Source organism: Castor canadensis, chromosome 5, assembly GCF_047511655.1.
Source record: "Castor canadensis chromosome 5, mCasCan1.hap1v2, whole genome shotgun sequence".
Lineage (NCBI taxonomy): Eukaryota > Metazoa > Chordata > Mammalia > Rodentia > Castoridae > Castor > Castor canadensis.
In genome coordinates, this window is record NC_133390.1 from 98,094,533 (window position 1) to 98,119,863 (window position 25,331).

The following is a 25,331-nucleotide window of genomic DNA, read 5'->3' on the forward strand; positions in this document are numbered from 1 at the left end:
TTTTAGGTTCTGAATTAGAACCCTTGTGTCATGAAGACTAAATGGTCCTATTGGCAATTAGTTAACAAGAAATTTAAGCATTTGTTAAGAAACTAAGTAATTAAAATACCTACCCTCTTTTGTTGCTGTTAAAAATATACATTGGACCTCTAAATAGTGAGCCAGTCCAGCTCCACAAGAGAGACTTTGGGGTGACGAATGAGCAGAGTCTGGGGGGAGGCAAAAAAGCTTCCCATCTGTTGAAGCAAAAGGAGACCTGAAATAAACCTTGCTCCACAAACCAAATTTTTCTCTGCTTTGATCTCTGACTTCCTTTGAGGGGTCTTTGATGTTTAATTTTATCCAATACTTTGCATAACTTTGAGTCTCAGACTAAATTCACATCCCTTGTCTCACTATTCCTGTATATCCAATAGCACAATACTTAATCACTCTGAACTTTCTGCCTCAGTTTTCACTCCAGTGTCTAACTTAAAGAGGCATTAAGAAATGTTCAACCTGAAGCTGCTGAGCAGCCTAAAAATGGTGGGATAGTGTGTATTGTGCTGTAAGCTGCTGGTGGCAAGACACAGTGTATACAATCCTGCATTTGTCTGTCTGCAGGAAAAGGTATCAGCAACAAGGACATGTTAGGTGAGGAGCGAATGAATGTCTTTTAGGATGATCTAAAAGACTATTAGAAACATATAAATATCACTAACTTTTTTTTAAAAAGTATTAGAGAGGTTGTGAAGTCAATTTCTTTATCATCACTGAGACTACAGGAAAATTCTGAGTTAAATGTAATAAGCAACCAGAACTATTATAGACACTAGTGAGAGTGCAAAATTGTTACAACTTCTTTGGATAACTTTTTGGCAGTGTCTATCAAAACTAAATGTATGCATATGCTATGGCCCGGCAATTCCATTCCTAGGTATAAATACACGTATTTTTAAAGGATTGTTAGAATGCTCAGAGCAGCAGTATTCATAATCACCCTAAGTGGCAGGTGCTTAAATACTCATCAGAAATACATTAGTAACTAAATTGTGGTATATTAATATAACAAAATACTTATAGAAATGATAATAAACTGTCTACAAACACACGGAACAATAAAGATGATTCTAAGATAAATTGAGCAAAAGAAGCCAGATGCAAAATAGGACATATTATGTGGTTTCATTTATATTAAGTACAAGACTTGGCAAAATTTATTTGATATCAGATGTTGGGAGAGTGATTCCCTTGGGACAATAATAAAGGGACAAATAAGGAGTTTTCCTAGTTGGCAATGATTTATTCCTTGATCTGAGTGTTTACTACACAGGTATGACTACTTTGCAAAAACTGAGTTGTGTACTGATGTGTACCTTTTTTATACGCATGTTTTACTAAAACAAAAAGATTAGACACTAAAAATAAAGAAAATACGGTATTATTAGAGTTTTGACCCAACTATAAGAAAAACTTGTAAGCAATCAGAAGATTTAAGCACTAATGGAAGATGGATTTTCTTCTAGAAGGAAATGGTGGAAAAAATCCTTAGGAAATTCTAGGTACTATATGCTTCCATAGAAACCTAAAATATTTCTTGCTTTAGAGGCATCAGTGTGAGGCTCTTGATGAAGGCTAACCTATCTTTACTTTGCAGATCTTTTATTACTCAACTAGCATTTTTCAGACAGCTGGAATCAGTCAACCTGTTTATGCAACCATTGGAGTTGGTGCCATCAACCTGATTTTTACTGCAATCTCTGTAAGTCAGTCCCTTAGATAAATACTCTGCTTGTTCCATGGTCCAGAAATAGGGGGAATATGTGATTTAAAAGTGATCAGTGACTTGTCCACGTGCACTGGGCATGTAGAACTACATGAGTCATGACAAGAGTCCTCTGTGAATAAGCCAACCACTACATTGCGATGAGGCATAACTCAGAGGGTGAATCACTGGCTCCGCCCACTGCTGGGATGCCATTCAGTCACTCGATGATGAATTAATAACTAACTGGGAGCCAAGAGGACTTTCTCTTTGTGTAAATGCTTGGATTCCTTCCCCTTTGTTCTATATTTAAATTCCTTGGGATTGGTTGACAGCTTGTTATTTCTATCAATATTGGATAATTTACCTAGGTTCCTCTCCTTCCATGGTTAAAGCACTTTTTTTCATCCTTACTCCTTGGAAAACCATTTAAAAATATTAAACATATTAGAGGTCTTCTCTAATAGATATCTAAGATATTTTATATTTTATAAAAGCAGAATTAAACACACTTGGCAAATTCCTCTGATGTTAGGTCACTGGGCAGAACTTCCAGGTAGCTGACAAGTATGTAGCTTCAAGTGTCTGTGTGACATGAGAGAAGGGATAGAAGTGGGACACAGCTCCTGAAAACACAATTCACTCTAAAATGAGAGTCATGCTTATTTTTAGCTTCGAATAGAAAATGTTTAAGATACTTACACTTTTCAGTTTTGGTCAGAATACTATACTCAATTTATTTTAGACACTTGTTTTTCATTCTCTGCACATGGACTTTTAACTATTACCTTGAGGTGGTCAATAAATTACAGCCTGGATACATTAAACGGTGCTGGACCTTGGAAAGAGGAGGAAGAACAAATACCAACATAACACCAGTGACTCTATAGACATGACTTTGGAGATAATGCCTGTTCAATCCAAAAGGCCACTCTAAATCAATGAAGGCCTGTTACTAGGATGCAATCCAAGGAACTATTTGCTGTTTTTGCCTCCTGAAATAATATGTGTTTACAAATCCCACTTCAACATATTTTGTTATTTATAATAGGTTTTGCTATGTAAAGCAACAAGTTGTCAAGATCGCATAACTTAAATTCTGAGAAAAATCTAAAGTGGAAACATCTGCAGAATTTCATTTTTGAACCCTGTAACTAACGTCTTTCAAGTGGGCAGAGTTGTTTTATTTATAACAGTGTCTTCATTATTTTGAATATGTTCTTTTAGAGCTCATCATTTTAGTCTGTGCAAGTTTTTAAGTAGATGACTGATATGATTAAAAAGAACAATTCTAATCATCTCACTAACCCTCTGACTACAGTTAACATTTAAATTTTAATTAATTATTTTTAATCTTTTTTTGGCAATATTTTTTAACAAACTGCTTTGTGCTTGGCATTCTACCACTTAAGCCATGTTCCAACCTTTATTACTTTAGTTACTGTTCAGGTAGGGTCTCGTGTTTTTTTGCCTGGGCTGCCTGGACGATGATCTTTCTACTGTGCCTCCCACATAGCTGGGATGACAGATGTGCCACCACACTCAACTTCTTTGTTTGGATGATCCACCATACCTGGCTAATTAATTTACTTTTTAAAAATTGTTTTAAGCCAGGCATGGTGCCCCATACCTCTAATTCTAGTACTTGGGATGTAGAGGCAGGAAAATAGCAAGTTTGAGGCTACCCTGGGCTTCATAGCAAGACCTATCTCAAAAACCAAAATCAAACAAGCAAAAAGTTGCTTTAAAGTTCAAAAGCACAAAAAGGACAGTACTTTAGTCATCTAGTTTTTTCCCTCAGATTAACTAATGAAACCAAATTCTGTGCTTGCTTTCAAATAAATTATGCAAATAGGATATGTACTATTTTTATCAATGTATAAACAATCTGGCTTTTTTTCTGAATGAATGTTTGAGAAAAGAGTCCTTCCCAACTATGTACTAATTTATGTTTCTCATTCCATGTTTTCTTCCACACCAATGAGCTATAGGAAAGGAACCTGTAATCTTGAGGGAGAAAACAAAACAGGAAGAATTACGGAGGTATGGGAGGCAGGATGTTCTAGAAGAGAAGCAGTGGCTAACAGACTCCATCTAGGCACCAGGATCTATGAGATCTGGAGCAAAGATGAGGGTTGTGGTCGCAGACGTCTCAGCCACTGACGGTACCTCACTCCTTGTCACATGCATCCTGAGTGCACACTGAGCCTCAAGGAGAGAGTCCAACTAGGTTTTTAAGACACATAATTTTAAAATTTAGGATCTAATTAATAATTTTTCACAAACAGATATAATAATAGCCCCTACTCCTGAAAAGGTATATTTTCATGGTACCTTGAGATGGTGTCATAATTTAAAAGTCACAATTAAAGAGTCAAGATGTATAGAGAAATTTTATAAATTTGAGAAAGGTTTCTTTGTACTTCCTCTTCAATAATTACATGTGAGCTCTTTGCTTTTCATCCTTTCTGAAATGATCTGAAACTCTGATTTGAATGTCTATCAGATGAAAAGAGCTTTTTCACTGTAGGTGAAGATAAATGGTTCTCAGGTATCTTTAGAGCCAGAACTCACCACACTAAGGGTATTTGATTGCTATTGATTTACTGATAGATTCATGAGCCTAGCCAATTTACTCACTGAGGTGAGGAATTATGATAGAGGTGTGTGTGTGTGTGTGTGTGTGTGTGTGTGTGTGTGTGTGAGACATGACTTGGCAATGTTCCATGGATCAGGTAGGCAAGGGTCTATTCAATAAATATTGGTCTTGGTTAATAGTAAACCTTAACCATTAATGTCAAGGTTCACAGATTCAAAAGAATCAATGATATATTTCCTCAATTAGGGTAAGAAAGCACTCCAACCCTTTGCCTTGAAATCTCTTTCCACATGCATAGTTCACTCCCACACCAGGTACATTTAAGAGCACCAGAAAGATGCAGAGCTGGCTATTTTGGTACAATGATCAAATTCTTTATGTTGCCAGGTGAGTGTTCATAATTTGATGAGAAGGTAATTGAGAATAGTTGACTTCTGAACAGCTGTGCCATTTCAGATGTCTATAGTACACAAACCTTTATAATGATAACTTAAGATAATCACCAGGAGAGAAACTGATGTCATTGTTAATATAGATCTTTCATATTTTAAATGTACAGGTAATCTATTAGGAGAGATCCAGTGTACTGCCTCTGACTATTGTACTTAAAGGGACAATCCTAGAGTGGTGGCATCTCTATAGTGCTCTCGATTGGCCTATTCAGACCAATGTGACCAAACTAACTTATTATCACTAAATTATCACTGCTCAGTGATAACAGCCCTGCCACCTGAGACAGGTGTCACTCCCTACCTTAAAATGGAATAACAGAACTGTCTCCTCCCCACTGTTTAAGTTGTGATTTGTATCAGTAAAAATGGTTGAAATATAAAGGCAATATTCTGTAGCTCATAAAATTGAGATAATATTTTTTAAAACTTTCCTAGGTACTACTTGTGGAAAAGGCAGGGCGACGCTCTCTGTTTCTAATAGGAATGAGTGGGATGTTTTTCTGTGCCATCTTTATGTCAGTGGGACTTGTGCTGCTGGTGAGTCTGGTGCTATTTTTGGTTACCATATAATAACATCTCTGTGCTCCAGGTTAAAGTATTTTGTGTCTCGAAAACATTTTAGATTAATTTATGAATAAAAGCCAGAGGAACAGCATATAATACAAAGGGGGACTTGTTTCTTGGGTTTAGACAATAAATAACAGCATGTCACTTGTGCTTATTATTCAGGGAGGCAATGTAGCCATGTGGTTAGAGCATAGACTCTGGGGTCAGCCCTACATAGGTTCTAATGTTAGCTCTGCCACTTGGCATCTTGTGTGGCCCTGGGCAAGTTCCTAAAAACCTCTCAGCCCAGCATCCTAAACCACCACTTCACAGGGAGTTATATGCTTTGTTTAGCCAATGCAGTACAAGTAGGAGCAAAGGATACTGAATCTTTACCTTGCCTTGAGCAGGAAAAGGATGACTAAGGATCAAATAAAGTCCTAATCCAGAAGATTACCTATAAGGAGCTCAAAAGATTTAAGCATGATTCAGATTACAGTAATTTGTACCTGATGGAAGATAAACACATTAGGAAGAGAGCTATGCTCACCTCTGAATTCAGGCAGAGATTACTTAACTAAAGGAAACAGGAGTCAATGATCTCAGTCCCACTTCTGTTTCTATTTTGCTTTTTCTTTAGGATAAGTTTGCTTGGATGAGTTACGTGAGCATGACGGCCATCTTCCTTTTTGTCAGTTTCTTTGAAATTGGGCCAGGCCCTATCCCCTGGTTTATGGTGGCTGAGTTTTTCAGTCAAGGACCACGGCCCACAGCTTTAGCACTAGCTGCATTCAGCAACTGGTTCTGCAATTTCATTATAGCTCTGTGTTTCCAGTACATTGCGGTAAGTGGCCTGACACTGTTCAAATTTACCCAACAGAAGGCAGGTCAAATAGCTACTAACTGGAACTCTTTGTTCTCAATCCAGGACTTCTGTGGACCTTATGTGTTTTTCCTCTTTGCCGGGGTGGTCCTAGCCTTTACGCTGTTTACATTTTTTAAAGTTCCAGAAACCAAGGGAAAATCTTTTGAGGAAATTGCTGCAGAATTCCGAAAGAAGAGTAGCTCAGCCCAACGGCCAAAGGCTGCTGTAGAAATGGAATTCCTTAGATCTACAGAGACTGTGTAGTGATAATCTACTTCTTAATTATGAGCAAAACATGAAGGAAACCATGTGTTTTGTAAATGATTCCTTGAAAAGTTTATATCTACATCTTAAAGTATTGCTTTATTTTTGAAAGAGTTTTATGGGCTTCGATTAGAATTGTCAAGAAATATTACCATAGAAAGTATTTTTTTAACTTAGAGAATTTATTTTTGATGGTAAGACTCAGTAAGTGAACTAAAAAAGGCTAGCTCTTTTTGCTCCTCTAAAGCGATGTTCTAGTCTCCCTTGTTCTTTGTTTTGGTTTGGTTTTTGCAGTGTCCCACCTGAAATTTAAGAGTTTCCACTGTATCATGTTATTGCCTCATTAAGCATGTGACTAGAAACCTGAGGATATGACCGCTATTTATATATTTAAATTGGAATTTCTTATCCACAGATCTGATACTAATGGAGATGTGGCTAGTAGTAGTAAGATTCACCATATAATAGACTCAGCTGCTTTCTTACATATTAGAATTTGTATTTTGCTTAAAGTTTTATTTTTTCTATATTTTCATGGGGGAATTTTTTTAGGTATGCTAAAATATTTTTATGAAGACTTTTTTTTGGTAGCTATCAAAAACCTTCCAGTATTCAAAAAAATTTTTTTAGTTCCTTTGATGACTAAATGGTTTTTGCAAGGTTAAACATTTAAGGCAGACCTATTCATATAGCCTGGATTATCAGTTAATATTAATATCTATTACAAAACCATGTTAATTCCTCATCATCTCAATTCTTTGTGTTATATTTTGTTTTGCTTTTCAATTGAGCATAGCCTGGTTGTCTGCACTGTGTTATAAAATACACTCAATCATGAGTCAGCCATTCTATATATTGCCTTAAGTCTCTAATAAATTGGATCAATATAACTTAGGGAAATTTGGAGTAAAAGATTGCTCTGTTTTTTAAAAATATTTTTCTGAATTATTATGTTTCTAAACAAATTTTAAAAAGTAGGACTTGGAAAATTCCTAAGGATAAGCTCCTAAAACTTTATGAATGTTCAACTTTAGATCTAATCAAAATCCGTATTTAATTTTTCTGGAAACACTGAGTTCCTAAAGAACTGGATCAATGTAATAAAGATCCCTAGAGCTGCAATGGTATACATCATAATAAACAATAAAACAGACTATATTTATATGTAATCCCAGGAAAATTAGATGTGATTTTGAACATTTAATTTTCCAACTGTCATTTTTTTGTGGAAGTATTTTCATATTCTAGAAAGTCCTTACAAATGTGATTTTTTTTTTTCTTAGCTTGTTTAAAGTATGATGAAAATTCTTGGTCTGGCCACTCACCTGCTACATCTACCTGAGCGCCCTGAGAGTGGGCACTCAGGAAAGGATCTTGTCTAATTTCTTATTCTCAGTTTTCCTCTACATGGTGAGCACTGTCACGTGTGCTGAGATATAGTAAGGCATTTTGCCACATGCACATATTTCAAGGAGCTCACAGTCTAACAGCAAGTTCAGGAAGACCAGGGTATTAATATCTCATCTGTGCCTTTTGCCTTCCAAGAACCAGGTTTGTGGAAAATGGAGACAATAATATTACCTACCTCTGAGAACTGTCATGAGGATTAAATATGGAGTGCTAACTAAGCACAGTGCATAGTATAAAGTGGGTGCTCAATAAATGTTACCTAGAACTAGTACTCACAGACATGCTATTAGAATAACGGATTATTATACATCAGACAGTTCCAAATTTTCTTTCAAACAAAAAAAGTTAGTATTTTCTTACTTCAAAGAAACAATCTCCAAAGGAATGGTAAGAAGCAGTGAAACTATCAGTCCATGTAATTCCTAAATCCAAACAGTATTTCCAAAGAAGGATTTAAGAATTTTTATTGTATTTTACAATTTGCTTTTGCCTATTATTTCAAGAGGTCTGTGTGTAATATTATTTCTTTGAATAATATTAAATGATTAAATGCAAAATCAAATGCTATAAATCACATTTAGATAAAACTTAACAGGATTATAATCATAGGAAAAGACTAAACCTTGTTGATAATTCTCAAAAATTTCAAGAGTTATTTACATGTAACCCAGTGTACCTTCATAAACTGCTTTTTATTACTTGCTTAACTATTGCATATGTCACAAGTGAAATATTGTTGGACAATACCTGTGCCTTCAGTGTCCTAAGCAGAGTTGCTGCACAAAGTGCAATATATATATATATATATATATATTTTTTTTTTTTTATATTATAATTCTGTATTAGTGACCTGAGGAGAAAAAGTTTATTGCCAATTACTCTGTGCACTCTGCTGATGTTTTTACTACTTTCTAATTTAAAGTACATTCAAAAAGAATTATCATGAAAAGAAACTGATTTTATAGAGCTTTTTGGACTGGAGGTGTAACTTAAGTGGTAGAGCATCTGCTTTGCAAGCATGAAGACCTGTATTCAAATCCCAGTCCCATCAAAAAAAAAAAAAGAGGTTGGTTTTGGTTAAGAGCACATATACCTTACTGCTTTGTGACAATAAATATATTTCTGGATGCTTAGTGTGCTTCCTTTTTTATTAAAAAGTAGCCACATTATTAAAGATTTATATTGGTTTACTGCATATACTTATTTCTTTCTCACAATATTTTCCTTATTCTCATTTTAGCCCATATTTAATTTCCATATGGTAGCTGTTTTGTTATCAGTAACAGAAAAAACTAACTTAAAGGCTAAATAAGAGTAATCAAAAGAGAACAAATGACTCTTGATGAAAATAAAAATAATTCAGTAAATGAGCTCCTATTATGAACAAGATACTTTGTTACAGTTCTGTGAAAGATACAAAGAATAGAAACATGGTCAATATTCTCAATCTGCATTTTCATAAAAGGAATAAAATTTAAAAACAAAAAGATATGGTATTATAAATAGTATAGCAAAAGAAGACAATTGAAAGAACTGTAAGTCAGTGGCTTTTAAGCTTATAAATTGACATCTAAAATCTTTCATCATATATTTAAATTAGAGGAAAGGATGCAATTTTTCATAATATAGTATATAATGACGTTTTTAAAAATTACTGCGCTCAGCTGGGCTCAGTGGGTCACACCTATAGTCCTAGCTATTTGGGAGGCTGAGATCAGAAGGATCACAGTTCGAGGCCAGCCCCAGCAAAATAGTTTGTAAGACTACCATCTCCAAAATGGAATGGAGGTGTGGCTAAAGCACACCTGCTTTGCAAGTATGAACCCCTGAATTTAAGTCCTAGTGCCACCAAAAAAAAAAATTATTCTGCTGTATTTATCTAATGGAACTTAAATATCATAGCAATTTGTTATTCTCCATTAACCACTAAAAACAAATGATATTATGTTATAAATTTTTATTATATATATTTATGCTTTTCATATACATTTAAAAAGCTATCATTATATATGAGTATAGAAACTTTAATAGCTGAAAATTTTACTATAATCTTTTTATTCTCATATTTTCATTCTATTTTCCCAAAGGACTTTATCCTAAGGTAATAAATATATATGCTTTAAAATATTTTGATTATGTTATTTATACAACAAAAATATCTATAATTTTAATTTTTAAAATTTCCTGTGTCTATAGAGATCAAAATGACTAGCTATACTTTTCCTGGATTGAGTTAGCATTATCATTAATATTAGTGCATAACTGATGAAAAACCTATGTATAATCTTGATAAAATTAGTTTTATCAAATTATACTCATTTTATAAATTTATCTCAATGAGAAGCAGGGAGTTATTTCTTTTTAAATTAATTAATCTATTAATAGATGAATAGTTCTTATTGCTAAGGTATTTTTCAGTATAAATTCTATTAAGTACTAAAAATCTTATTTGTATAAATAGATAAGAATGGAAGGAACATGTTCTTTAATTCCATGACCATTTCTAAGTTACAGCCCAAAAGAAGAGTTATTAGCTGATAGCTAATAACTCTAGTTGGCCCTTCTTTAATTTTGTTGAATAAAAGTACTTTCAATGCAAAAGGATTTGTTATTCGGTTGTTCCAGTCATTCCCTCTCTTACTTTCTGGGCAATATACCTAAAAGGCTTTTCTAAGACTTAATGAAAGAACTATACTGTCAAATCTTTCACTTAGAGCAGTCTTGCTTAACCTGAATACTCAGAATAGGTGGGAGCAATCAAAATGTTAATTTTATGCATTTTAATATACATAATAAAATCCTTCTATCTTATCATATACTCTTTGCTTCAAATGCTCAGAGTTCAGATTTAGCTTGTTAGATTAATTCGTGAAAAATGTCTATCTTAACCTAATGGGAAAATCCAGTCCTCATTGTCAAACTAGCTTCCCAAATCAGAGTCACTTTCTGTCTGACTTAATTTTCCAATTCCAATAATGCTTTAATGCTCATTTCTGTGACAAAAACCTCCTATTTGAATTCCTGGGCTACTTAGGTAAGTATAGATGAGGCATGGATCCCTGCCAAACGTCTGTTCCTGCATTTCCTATGGATGCCTTCTTTACAGGTTTTCTTTTACAAGTCTTTCTTGCAGAAGTAATAATTTGAAAATAATGGGGTAAGCTCTGCTACACAAAATAGGCATTATCCAGGTCTGTATTGAGGTTATCAAAATGTGTGCATTTAGGTCAAAATACACCCTTTCTTATGCTACCTTAATTAGGTAGGCTTAGTAGGTAAAACAATTTCCAATTACCCTTCATTTGGCACTTCTAAAGGTTTAAAACTCCAGTGAAGTGCACCATGCTGAGAATTGAGATCAGTAAGAATTATGCCTTTCTTTTGTAAACTGGGAGAAGTAGGATTATGGAAAGAGTACTGGAAGATGTAGCCTAATCACCAACTGCAGGCATGAAAATATATATATACACTTCTGTCCACGAACAAGGAATAGCATACCCAACTTTGAAAACAGCTACATATTTACAAGCTCAGCACTGCTGCGGTGAGTGGAGTTGTGGGAAGAAATGAATCTTAAGGCCCAGAAGAACCACCATCCAAACAATGGGAATTTGCAAGAGAAAAAAACTGAATTTAAGAACAAGAAAGCTCCTTGTGTGTCAAGCACAATGAACAGCCTAAAATTCCATCACAAAATTTCAGAATACCAGAGATTTAAAAAAAATATTACAGTACCTGAAAGCATCTAGAAAGGAAAGGCAGGTCACAAAAGAGTAAGATTCATAACATGCAATAACTGAACAGCAACTGATGAAGCTAAAAGGTTAAGGCTCAATGCTGTCAAAATGCCGAAGGAAAATGACTTTCAACCTAGAATCTCCCCCAGACATGTTATCAACTGAGTACAAAAAGGAGAATAAAGATATTTCCAGACAAGCTAAAGGCCTTTTGCCTTTTTCCATCCCATGAAGTAAGCAGTAAGTGTATTCTACCAAAACAAAGAAGAAAAAACACAAGAAAGGAAGACAAAGAATTCTTTGAAAGGAGAGACAGGAAGGTAAATCCCAAGGCTGAGGTTTTGGGTAAACAACTGGCATCAGGGTGTAGAAAGTAACAATTCACATGGAAGCCAGGAAAAGAAAGTTCCAGGGGAAAATAAAACTGAAAGATTCTCAGATGTGTTTTGCCATATAAAGAATAATTTGGAGCATTGAGAAACAAATTAGTAATAAATACATAAAACACCTAAACACATGAAAATATTAGTCAATTATTAACTTCTTGAAAGACAGCATGGAGTGGCATAAGAAAGGAAACATATTACCCTACATGGCTTTGTAGTGTATAATTACTTACATAATTGTTTAGCACACTGGATATTGTTACAATTCTTGTTTTCAAATAAAATTTATAGTAGCACTATATTAAGAGATATGAAGAGAGGGTGGGAAACTAAACTCAATTATTGCTTATTATAATAAACAGTCAACATCAAACCACCAAAATCAATAAAGTAAAAACTACCAGTATAAGCCTGTATGCTAGTAATTTTTCCTTTGTTCCTCCAAATGTATTTTTGCCCTTGCATCCGTTTGTGCCTCAGAAGGCTGATCACTTTTGGTTGCATCAGGGCCTCTTTATCTTTAGCTTCTATTTGGGTTTGTTAAATGGGATACACTGCTAAGAAATGGGAATACAGGACGAGACAGAGAACGGGCTGGTTATTCCTGCAGTTCCCTCTCTTCCACCATTGGCAGGCTAGTAGCTACATTCTTCCTCTCAAGGCAGCAGCTCCTCCAGGGCACAGCCTTTCCTGCAGCTACAGTTTTTGCCTGGTTAATCATTCCACTGACACGATACCTCTTAATCCTAGAATTGGTGATGACATCCCACCATTATTCATCCCACTTTGCTAGACCTAGGTGCTTTACCATCTTTGCTTGTTCTTCAAACTTGACCCACTCCTTTGTAAGTGATGTATCCCTTCAGTAAGCTTCAAAAACCATAGTTTCTCAGTAGGTCATCTCTTTCTATTAGGAGCCTAAACACTACAGCACATGAATTAGAACACAGAAATTAAAGTTTTAATTGTTGAAAAATGGGGGTAGGAGGGAAAGGGTAAGGGAGAGAATAGAAGGGGTTGAACTGACCATAGTAAAATATACTCACAGCACAGATACATAGAGAAACCTCTTTGAACACCAATTTAGAAATTAATAATGAAAGGACTGTAAAATAGGTAGACTGTGGGGGAAGAGGGGTATTGTAGGAGAGGGGAAGGTGAACGAAGGAGATTAAGGTGAGGGAATATGGTTGATGGACTTCAGATACTTACATGAAATAGAACAATGAAACCTCTTGCAATTGCTTTAAGTCGGTTGGGAGGAGTTGAGGGGGAGAGATGGTGGGGGCGATCTAAACATTGTACAATGTAAGCCTATTGGGAAATGTCATAATGAATCCCCCCCATACAACACATATATCCTAAAAATAAAAAATGTTTAAAAAAAAGAAATTAAAGCTTTAAGAAATATCTGAGGACTTTCTGTGGCAGGAAGGCAAGGAGGGGGAAGGGAAATAATGAGAGACGAGGGAGATAATGAGTGCAACAGTGAAACAAACAAACAAAAAAATGGATTTGAGGAATGTCAAGCAGCATCTGGGACGAGACCAGAGAATGTCTCACCCCAGAAGTTAAAATGGCCAATGAAATACAGTGACTATGTATGCGACAAGCTGCACCCCCCATTTCTGTAACCTGCTCTAACTGGTATATAAGGAAAGCCCTCTTTGTTCTCAGGGCTCAGCCTTTGTGCGGAGTCACTGCCAGCCTGCTTAATATACTTGCTTCCCAAAAGCTTTGGTGCCCTCTCTATCTGAGCCATCCTACAACATTTCCAAATGTTTACCTACAAGGAAAATCATGGCTGAGTAAGGATAGTGCCAGAAGCTATTGAGGATTTTTTTAAAACAAGTGCTGGTAAGGATAGAGAATAATCAGAATTCTCATTCATTGCTAATGTGACTGTACAATGGTGGAACCATTTTGGCAAACAGTTTGGCAGTTTCTTAGAAAGTTAAACATACACTTACAATAAAACAACCTCACATCTACATAGAAACTGATAGATAAATGTTTATCATGCACATGTGACTAAATGAATAATAAAAAAAATGAATTTTTGTTATGATGCCTAAATAAATAAATAAATAAATAAATGTTTATCGTGGCTTTTTTCATAATCACCTAGAAACACCCATATGTCATTCAACTGATGAATGGATAAACAAACAATAGGGATTCTGGGATAGGATGGTGGATCAGGAGCTTCCTCCATGTGACTCTGAATGGGAAGATCACCCCAAAAGCAGGTTATAAGGACATGAGAGGTTGCTAGTTAAGTCACAAAATGGGTCCATGGCCAAGATAAAAGGCCCCAGGCGGAGATAACCACCCATTCCTGCCTTTCTTTGTTTCCTTCTGTAAACAGACTTCCCAACACAGGTCCTCTGCTGCTCTCACCTAAACAGACCCGATCCCAAGGCCCCAATGTGAGCCCACCTATTAGCAACCACCACATTCACCGTAACCTGATTCCCTGCACTGCCCTATAAGAATCCTGCAATTTCACTGCTCAGGGCCCAGAATTTTGAGTGTGAGCTCCTCTGGGACCACCAGCATCAAATAAAATCCGAGTTCTCCTACTTCTCTGAGAGTCGCTTGGTTCCTCATAGGACAATATTTCCATAACATTTCTAGAGGCCCCATCAAGATTCCAACCTTTCTGGCCCCATAAGCCACTGGCTGGCAGCTGGGCTGCACCAGAGTAGGGAGGGACTCGGGACCAATTGAGGCAGCGTGCCACCTAATGGTATTCTGGGTCCTCCTTCACCCCAGAGTTCCAGCCCTCTGAATAGAATTGCCCCAACTGGACTCCAAGGAAAAGTGGACCAACTCGCCTGGCAATTTCATCCAGACCCGCTAAGCCCCCGGGAGAAAGTCTGCCCTTAGTCAGGTCCTATCACACTGGGCAGAAGGGGAGTCTGATCAACTCCCAGGAATCTCCAAGAGGAATTCCGCAGGTCAGGGAGAACCCCAAAAGAGGGGAAGGAAAAACTGTAATAACCTCTGGTGTGAATGTGTGTGTGACTGAGTGGCCTGATTTGTCCTCACTTCAGGTTGGAGTTTGTGGCTTCAAGGCTGAAAAGCTACCAAAGTCGGAGTGGGTCTGTCCTGCGGTTCTGTGGTGATCCTCATATGGCTTAGGGAGGCATCAGCGCAACCCGATCCAGAGTCACAAGGTTGACTTAGCCATTGATGCTAAGAGGCACCTACGTTCTTTTGGGACATGGCTAGGCAGACATCTGATTGGTCTCTTCTCTTGAAGGGGCACCCACCCTTGTCTTTGCACCACCAATGTAGTGGGGAATACACAGGGCGGATACAAAGAACATGTCTAACTGCCATAGGCAGAAGTTCCGCAAAGCCCACACACAGTCCTAGATTGTATGCTTAAACATTTTAAGAAGGTGACTCTTGGGAGATTATGGGATCAAACACTCTCCTGGAAAGCTGCTCACACTGTGTGAGTCGGAGGGGCCCACTTTTGGGGTCAACTGGCCCCATAAAGTCACCCTAGAATTGCCCACTGTCAGGCCATTTATCAGGCCGTAATAGGGACCCCCGGCCTCCCAGATCAGTTCCCCTATATTGACCCCTGGCTTCAAGTGGCTCAGACCATGCCCCCTTGGGTCCAATTCTGCACCAACAAAAAGGGACAGAGCAGAGTTTTCATGGCCCAGGTAATAAAACCCAAAGACCAGAAGCCAACCAAGCCTGTTCTGCAAGGGGATCCAGAAGATGAACCACCTGTGCCCCACCATATGTTCCCAGGACATAAATGTATCCCCTTTCTGCCACCTTTACCCCATCCCACTGATTAGCATTGTTCACACTAGGACTGGCTGTCATTGCCCCCCAGGATTGGAACACAGGCCAAAGGGTACTGCTAGCCTCCTGCTATCTCCTCATAGTAGGAAGTCTTACTGCTGTTCAGTGCTACCTGTAGCTCAGACCCCAGTCTCTGGCATGAGGCCTCTGATGTGTATTTGCCTTCTGACTCTATTACATTTTAAGGTTGTCCCCTCTAGAGGCCGGGTTAACTGCACAGCTTGTGTAAAACCTCTCTTCTTCCAGGGAAAACTGCGGTACCCCTTCACCTATTACCAATACCTGTCACCCCCATGCAGCACATCAATTTCTGAATATACCAGAGGGGGGACAATTTACTATAAAGGAAAACTGACAGGCCTGACAAGGTCGTGAAAGAACAAAGGCACTATAGGGCAGAGAGTTTGCTGGAAGAAAGACAGGGACCCCTTAAAAGCATGGAATGATGAAACAACAGGGTGAGGAAATAAGCCTCATTGTGTCTGGGCACCCTTCTTAACCACCTTGTACCCATGTCAGTCTACAAAGGGAAAAGCCACAGATACAGAGAGGCCATCCAAAGATGATTACCTAGATGGCTATGAGCCTATAAAAGACATTGATATGCCACAACCATGACCCCCATTAAGGCTTTCTTCCGGGACAGGGAACCTTAACTTGGAATCCCAACTGTACAGGCTGTTAAATGCAACTCAACGCTTCCTTAATCTTACAAACCCACCACTGGTGGGTGATTGTTGTTTCTGCCTGTCCTCAAGTTACCTCCATTATGTAGCAGCCCCGGTGAGCCCCCTTAGCCAGACTGTGCATGATGCTACTCCCACCTCTACCTGCATGAATCCCAAAGTAAGCAATTTACAGCTATCTCAGAGGCTCCTAATTGTATCTAAAACTCAAGAGGAAACTATCCAATGGGGAGCCTGGCTGCTAGCCAATGTGCCCAAATCTAAAACTGTACAACCACTGCCATTTGATGTACAGTTGGCAGACCATGGTACAGCAGCCCAGGAATTTCTTTTCATGGGGGACCCTTGCTTATCAGTGCTTGCCAGCTAACTGGAAGGGCATTCGCACATTAGCATTCCTCACACCCCAGATAAACATAGTGCCTAACAATCAGACCCTTCCCGTACCTTTGACAGCCCACACACAGACAAAAAGAGCTATCCAATTCATATCTTTACTAATTAGATTAGGGATAACAGCTGGAATAGGAACAGGCATAGGAGGAACTGCCTCATCAGCTTCCTATTATAATCAATTATCTGTGGACCTAACAAATGACCTAGAGCAAGTGGCTAGGTCCATAGTGGCCATGCAAGACCAACTGGACTCCCTAGCATCAGTGGTCCTCCAAAATCGGAGAGGGTTGGACTTACTGACTGACAAAAAGGGGGGACTCTGCCTCTTTCTAAACAAAGAATGTTGCTTTTATGTGATCAGTCAGGAATAGTCAGAGACATGGCCCAACAGTTACAGGACTGAGTCACACATAGGAGACAAGAATTAGCAAATTCCTGAAACAAATGGAATAACATCTGGAATTGGGCCTCACAGCTTCTCTCCTTGGCTGGTCTTTTTCATACTCCTATTGGCCCTACTATTTGGTCCTTGCATCCTCGATGGCATAACTCACTTCATTAACTCATGAATGGAGGCAATAAAGTTATAGCTCCTGGTGACCCAATACAGACCCTTGGGACAAGAGAAACCTGATACAATCCCAGGAACCTAGGAACAATGCTTGTCCACAAGTAGGAAAAGCATTGAAAGGGGGAATGAACAGGAAGATTACCCCAAAAGCAGGTTGTAAGGACATGAGAAGTTGCTAGTTAAGCCATAAAATGGGTTCAGGGCCAAGATAAAAGGCCCACATGGCAATAACCATTCATTCCTGCCTTTCTTTGTCTCCTTTTGTAAACAGACTTCCTAACACAGGTCCCCCGCTGTTCCTGCCTAAACAGCCCCAATCCCCAGCCCTCAATGTGAACCCACCTATTAGCAATAAGCACATTCACTGTAACCCAATTCCCTGTACTTCCCTATAAGAATCCTATAATTTCACTGACTGAGGCCCAGAATTTTGATTGTGAGCGCATCTAGGACTGCTGGCATCAAATAAAATCTGAGTTCTCCTACTTCTCTTGAGTGTCTCTTGGTTTCTTGTCGGACAATATTTCCGTAACTCCATGAGTTGAATAAGAAGAGGCAAAGTAATAAAGAACAAACTGTATTCTGAGGGAAGAAAGAGAGGAAACACATTAGGAATAAACAAAAGAGGTGACAGGAAAGCTAAAAAGCACATAAAAACAGAAAAGTAGGAAACATCCCACAGCTCTAAGCTAGCTGATGCGGAGGTTGGGGACTGGAAGCTACAACTGCAAGGTAAGCCAGCCCTGATGACAAAAAACTGGCAGTCCTAAATACAGGAGAAAGTCAAAGTTCTAGCAAGTCTTAAGTCCAGTGCAGGGATTTTGCATGACAGTGACTCATCCTGCATGGCAGGCTAGCTAGCATTGGAGAAGAAATCTGTTTCATCAACTTTAGTGATGAAATGAAGTGAATGCTAGAGCTAATAGGTGCCATGTTAAAAGTGGGCCTATTATTCAATACTGAGATACTCTCAGGACCTGAAAACAAGGAACAATCACAAGTCAGGAAACTTGGGTACACCTTGCCACAGTGTCTATGTGGGAAATAACCACAAGGGATAGTCATAGAGAGGGGGAGGGCTAGATGTTGAACTACTGAGAGGTTTAGGCAGCGGAGAGCTGGGTCTGTGGAGGGCACAGTGGTGGTAGCTCCACTGTGGTGAGAAGTGAGCCCTGTTGCCTGTGGATCACTGCAGAGACTAAGAGCTCAGAACCTGTGGCCTGTGATTGTTTTGGTCTCCTGAGCTACCTACCTGCCATGTATGGTATGCTGCTAGGTAGGACTGAAATCTCTGAGCGCAAGTCCAGCCAATCTCTCAGTTTTCCCAGAACCTCTTTCTTCCCACAAGGTGGCTAACTGTTGAGTATGATCTGAAAGCACTGAGACTAGCAGTCAGTGTGCTGGGTTCCCTTGGTTCTCCACCTCCAGTACAGAACTAAGTGCTGCATTTGCTATCCCCATTCTCTAACACACTTGGGGACACCCCTCAGCTTGGATATTTGTCAATCCTGGATGCACAAACTGATGTGTGTATGTGGGAGGAAGGGGCAAGTGGAAACCCACCCAGACCATGAACCTCAAAGCACATCAGGAGCCAACATTGGCTCCTGATGTGCAAAAAAGTGAAGCTTCTACAGTGAATGCAGCCCTGAAATTGACAACAGACCCTTAACTGGCCCCACCCTCAGCCTGCATATAGCACCAGCCTTAACAGTAGGAACTGCAATGGACTCCAGGTATGACCCACTAATCTTTTCCTCCCCACATCTCACAGAGTATAGCATTAGAAGACAAAAAGGAAAAAAGCTTCTCTGTTCTTTAACTTTTGAGAACTTAAAAAACTATTTTTAGGACTGTTTTTGCTTTATTTTATTTTTTAAAAATCTTTTTAGTCCTCTTTTTGCCTTTATTTAATTTTATTTATGTATTTTTCTTTAATTTGTAATCAGATTTTTTAAATCTCTTGCTCTTTTCCTCTTTCTCATAGTCTTTATTTCCTTTTCTTTAACCTTATTCATTCTTTTTTCCTTTTCCCTGAACCACTCCTTTATTCATCTATTATTATTACTTTTACCTTTATTAATTTTTAACTTCATAGTTATTTTACCATTTTCTTTATTATGGTTATTGGTGATGTAGTCCATCTTTAATTGGTTTTATTGTATTTCAGTATCTGATTAGTTTTGGTGTTATCACTGTTATGGCAGTCTGTTTTCTCCCCCTTGAGTGGTATTGCAGATTGAGCCCTCAAGAGAAGACTGCTCACTAAGACCACCACATAAAACCAGAAGAGATGTCCATTGTACAAATCACCACTTAGAAACACAAGAATATTAAAAAGCAAGGAAACATGATTCCTCCAAAAGGTCATAACTCTTCAATAACTGAATCCAAAGACATATAAATGGTTTGAAATGCAAAAGAATTAAAAACTTTAGTTATAAAAATGATCAATAACCACAAAGAGGATTCAAATGAACAAAGAAAGTAAAGAAGTCAGTTTAAGACCTGGGTGTAAAATTCAACAACCTGGCTAGCAATTCAGCAGAAACAGATGAGAAATTCAACAGAGACAGAGATTCTGAAAAAAAAAAAAAAATGGAAATCTTAGAAGTAAAAAAGGTCAATAAACCAAATTTTAAAAACTCAATGGAACGATGGAAAGCATCACTAACAGACTAGACCAGGCAGAAGAATACCAGGGCTCAAAGACAAGGTTGAGGAATAATTACATGCAATAAAGAAAAACAATGTGCAATATAAGTCTAATCAGAATTGTCTCTATGAACCTCCCCCATATAATGAATATATCCTAATAAAAAGATTCATGAAACAAAAAAAATTTTTAAACAACTAACATGACAACAACATCCAAGACCTCTGGGACATGAGTAAGAGGGCAAACTTACAAATATGTAGCATAGAAGCGGAATGAAGACACAGAATAAGCATAGAAAATGTTACAGTGAAATTATAGCAGAAAATTTCCCAAATCTAGGGAAAAAAATGGACATCCATGTAAAATCAGAAAAGAATTTCACTATGTCATGCTACAATTAAAATGCAAAGGGTACAGAACAAAGAAAGAATCCTGAAAGTTTCAAGGGAGAAATGTCAAGTTATTTACAAAGACAAACCTCCCAGAACAGCAGCAGACCTCTTAGTAGGAAAGCCCAGATGGACGTACTTCAAGCACTGAGACAAAATAACTTCCAATCAAAACTACAATATCCAACAAAGTTAAACAGAAAGAGAAATAAATACCTTCTATGATAAGCAAAAAATGAAGCAATTCATGACTACTAAGCCAGTAGTGCAGAAGATAGTTAAAAGAAATACTATACACAGAAGAGAAAGATACATCTATGAGTGCTTACATTAAAAAAAAAAAGAGAGAGATCTCAATTAAATAACCTAATGATCCCCCTTAAAGTCTTAGAAAAACAAAAACAAGCCAAACCCAAAATGAGTAAATTAGTAGATAGGAAGAAATAATAAAGCTGAAGATGGAAATTAATAAAATGGAGACAAAAAGAGCAATACAAACAATGAAACAAGAGTTGGTTCTTTGAATATATAAACAAGCTTCACAAACCCACAGACAAAAACTAACCCAAAACAAGGAGAAAGAAGACCAATTATTTTTTGGTAGCCTTGGGGCTTGAACCTAGTGCCTCAGGCTTACTAGGCAGGCAGGCTCTATTGAGGCAAGTTAACAGGCAGGGAAAATAATTTACCAGGGGTTCTCTTAAGCAAACAAAGTTAACAGGCACCCAGCACCACCCTGCACCATCTCTAGAGCAATAAATCCCCTGTAAATTGTAAATATCCTGGTGGTTGTAAATATCATTGCAAGATAGTATCCAGAAGAAGCACCTTTGGGTCTGCCTTACTTGTAAAAAAGGCCTGCCCCCAATTTGATCTACCAGGCCAAGTCCTCTTACTTAAGGCCTCATGAATATTGGTGACATCTCATACATAAGATTAAAGGCCTAAAAATTAGCAAAGGCACATGGGCTGAATACCCCTTGTTATTTGATAAGGCTGTGTTAATTATACCTGTCAGCCACCCTAGGCCCTCCCTAAGGACTACCTAGATTTTTCCTGCCTTACAAATTACAAATTGGACTTAAACAAAGAAATTAATGCTTCTGTGCCACCTGGCAAGGGCCAACTGCTTCCCTTGTGGTGCTTCTTTCTTTCAATAAAGGTTTGCTAATCAATGCCTCCTAGCCATTAGGCAGGTGCCCACTGCCTTTCTGATAGTACTTTTCTTTAGTTTTTCCTTACTTTTTTTTTTCCTTTTCTTTCAATAAAGTTTTGCTACTGTTTTGCAATATGCGTCTCTGTCCAGTTCTCTATTCAGATGACACAAAGGACTCCAAGTCTTCTGGACAAGTGTCTTCTTAGACTACTCAGCCAGGTAGCACAACTACTTGAGTCACTCTAATAGCTCTTTTTTTGTGTTGAGTATTTTTGAGATAGGGTCTCATGAACTATTTGCCAAGGTTGGCTTGAAATCATTATCTTCCTGATCTCTACCTTCCAAGTAGCTAGGATTATCAGCAGGAGCTTCTACCAGTGCCTGGCAGAAGACCAAAATTAATAAAATTAGAGAAGAAAAAGTAAATACTACAATGGATGACTGAAATCCATAGTAATGTTAGAGAATATTTTGAAAATGTATATTCCAGTAAAAAAATTAGCTGGAAATAACAGATAAATACTTCTAGATACATAATGTCTTACCAAAATTGAACCAAGTATATAAACATAAACAGATCAATTATGAAAAATGGGATAGAACCAGTAATAGAAAAAGCAAAGAAGAGCCCACAGCCAGATGGATTCACTTTTGAGTTCATCAGACCTTTAAAGAACTAACACCAATAGTTACACTATTCTCAAATATTATTACCAATAATAACACTATTCTCAAAAAGAAAAAAGAAAGGGGGCTGAGGATGTAGATGACTGCAGAGTACTCAACTACCATGCTCACAGCCCTGAGTTCCCCAGCACCACTAAAATAAAAAACAAAAAAGAAAGTGAAAGAATGCCTCCAAACTCATGCTACACTGATACAAAAGCCAGATAAAGACACAACAGCAGCAACAAGAAAAGGCCGATTTTCTTAATGAACATAGATGCATACAGATTAGTGACATCCACATTTATTGCAGCACTATTCATAACAGCCAAGCTATAGAATCAGCCTAGATGATCATCAACAGATGAGTGGATAAATAAAATGTGGTATATATACATAATAGAATTTTTCATCAGTGAAGAAAAACAAAATTACATTATTTGTAGGAAAATATAAAGCAAAATAAACCAGACTTAGAAAGACAAATATTGTGTGTTTTCTCTCATATATGAAATTTAGATTTAAAAAGGGAAGAGCTATCTGGGAAGAGGAAGGAGACTGGTGGGAGGGAGACAGGACAAGAGGGTCATGTAGGAAAATGTTATAATAAAACCCATTACTTTGTACAATTAAGATAAATGAATAAAAAGGAACTGAATGGAAAACAAACAAACAAGTAATAGAATACCACACTGCATTGAAAAAGAATAACTGATTCATGCAATAAAATGGATGACTCTCAAATGCATTAGGCTAACTGAGAGGAGCTATACTCAAAAGACTACATAATCTCACTCCATTGACATGAAATCTAGAATGGAAAAGTATAGGACTAGAGCCACAGCAGAGCTTGCAAGGAGTTGGAGACAATTTATCAAAGGGCAACAGAAGAGAATTTTGGGGAGTGATGAAACTGCTCTTTTTCGTTTAAATTTCTTTCTTCTTCTTTTTCTTTTCTTTTTTTTTTTTTTTTTTTGGTGATACTGTGGTTTGAACTCAGGGCATTATGCTTTCTAGGCAGGTACTCCACCACTTTAGTCACTCTGCCAGCTCTTTTTCTTGATTGTAGTTTATCTACCTACCAAAAGGAGTGAATTTTACTAAATGTAGAGTTTTTAAAGTAAATTTAATTTTTTTTACTTTCTAATAAAATGAACTCTTCTCTGATTATTTTTTTTTCTTCTGAGTTCACTTAAGGAGATGTTTCTTCCATGTTTTCTGTTTATGGTCAGTCATTAAAGCATGAAACAAAACCAAATCAATTAAGCCTTGTTTGTTCTGTTATATCTGGGTTATTAGAGGCAGAAGAGAACATGCCAACTATCAAAACTCTGAGCTGACACTCAAAATGTCTTCCTAGAACTGCCAGGGAGGCTTGATTGAGTTTCAGCATCATTTCTAGACCTCCCAAGGTGGAATCATTAATAATTAGTGTTATGACTTCCAATATAAAATGCTTCAAGGAGCATAAATTTCAAAATTGCTAACTACATCATAAATTTCTGAATGAGTGAGAATTGAATATAAGGCCTATGGTACCACTCTCCTTACACCCTCCCATAACTCTGAAGAAGAAATCAAATCCATGACAATGATCTTATGGATCCTGTGCAACCCTGAAGAGGTCAGGGTGAAGGCTGGCTGTGTGAGATGTCACCCATCAATCCACACAGCTAGGACAGGTGTACCCAGAACCTCTGACAGCCAGTCCAATTCAGGCTTGTTCCCAAGTGACATTGGTGATTATTTTTATCTTTTAATGTTATAGTTTAACTAACTCACTAATGGTTAAGACAATTGTAATGACTGAGCAAGCCCCACTAGCTAAAAGGCTGTTGCACTTTAGTTAACATGCAAAGGATGTCTACTCCTTGCAGTTAGCTAATAAAGCATTATAATTAATAGTACTTAGGAAAAGTGTCCTGTCAGCGGGAGCCCTGTGGTTGTTTTCCTAATGCACCAAGATGATCTCTATCAGGCCCTTCTGTTTCATCAAATAAGTAACTGGTGCTGTCCTTTCTTAGATTCTTTTAATTCTAAAATTTAGGTACTAATTCTAAAAATTCATAGCATTTTTCTTTATAGCATTATTTTGAACTGATGTGGGATGCTGTGATGATAAAAGTGAAAAACCTAATCTGATTTACTCACCTTCAATTCTGCCTTACAAAAGCACATCTCTATAAGCAGGAGGGCATCAGCAAAACCTCAGGGGAAGTCAGGACAATTATTCATTCACCTCTGTATAAATTTCTTCATTTGTTTGCACTATCTCACCCTCTTCTCACAAACTTATACATGTGTATGTGTACGCACACACATGCAATTTTTTATTTCTTATGTACAAGATTTGCATTGTCTCATTATTTTTAATAGGTTAAGAGTCTATTTTGATTTTGTACATAAGGAAACTAATCTTATACATCTTAAACAATTAACTATTATATCACCTAACACCACTTTGTTGGAATATGAAACAGGTGATGATGGTTTCCAAGAATAGAGCAGTTCAGTAAAACTCAAATAAAACAGCAAGTAATAACTGCAACATGGTCACCTGCCCTCTTCTCTCATATTATTACTGTCAAATAAGGACACATGTACAAATATTTCTGGAAAGTCAGTGTCCATACTCAAATTCACCTTCTCACCTCTGTCATCCTCCCTTGACCACCTTACATTCCAGGGGAAGGAGTACAAGAGAGATGAATGGGGTATGTGTCTCTCACTCACTATTTCCTGAAGGGAGAAAATGTCTAAATGATATAAATATGAAAAAAATCAAAAGAAGAAAAAGCAAATTAGCGTCTTTGGCATTGGATCACTTGGTAAAGAGTTTAGTTGAGTAGTCTGTGCTGTGAGATTGGGTGTTGTACGAATATCAATCAAAGGTCAATTTGGTTGATAATACTGTTTAGGTCTTCTATATCCTTACTGATGGTTGTTGTTGGTTGTTTTGTTTTGTTTTTTGTCTACT

At 37.5% G+C, this 25,331-nt stretch overlaps 1 protein-coding gene and 1 long non-coding RNA gene across 14 annotated transcripts in view; one reads left to right on the forward strand and one right to left on the reverse strand.

Moving 5' to 3' along the window:
• Nucleotides 1-9,083, forward strand: part of Slc2a2 (solute carrier family 2 member 2) — a 30,816-nt gene extending 21,733 nt beyond the window's left edge. For all 6 annotated transcript variants that reach the window (XM_074073790.1, XM_074073793.1, XM_074073791.1 and 3 more), the window contains 4 exons: nt 1,637-1,741; nt 5,231-5,332; nt 5,982-6,185; nt 6,270-9,083. In XM_074073790.1, the coding sequence (XP_073929891.1) occupies nt 1,637-1,741; nt 5,231-5,332; nt 5,982-6,185; nt 6,270-6,470 (612 nt within the window). In that variant the 3' untranslated portion in view covers nt 6,471-9,083. The remainder of the gene's footprint in view (nt 1-1,636; nt 1,742-5,230; nt 5,333-5,981; nt 6,186-6,269) is intronic.
• Nucleotides 1-25,331, reverse strand: part of LOC141423296 (uncharacterized) — an 86,171-nt gene that overhangs the window by 14,243 nt on the left and 46,597 nt on the right. For 6 of the 8 annotated variants that reach the window (XR_012448034.1, XR_012448039.1, XR_012448037.1 and 3 more), the window contains one exon: nt 114-23,432. This is a non-coding gene — a long non-coding RNA (uncharacterized lncRNA). The remainder of the gene's footprint in view (nt 1-113; nt 23,433-25,331) is intronic. The other 2 variants (XR_012448036.1, XR_012448033.1) reach the window with 2 other exon arrangements.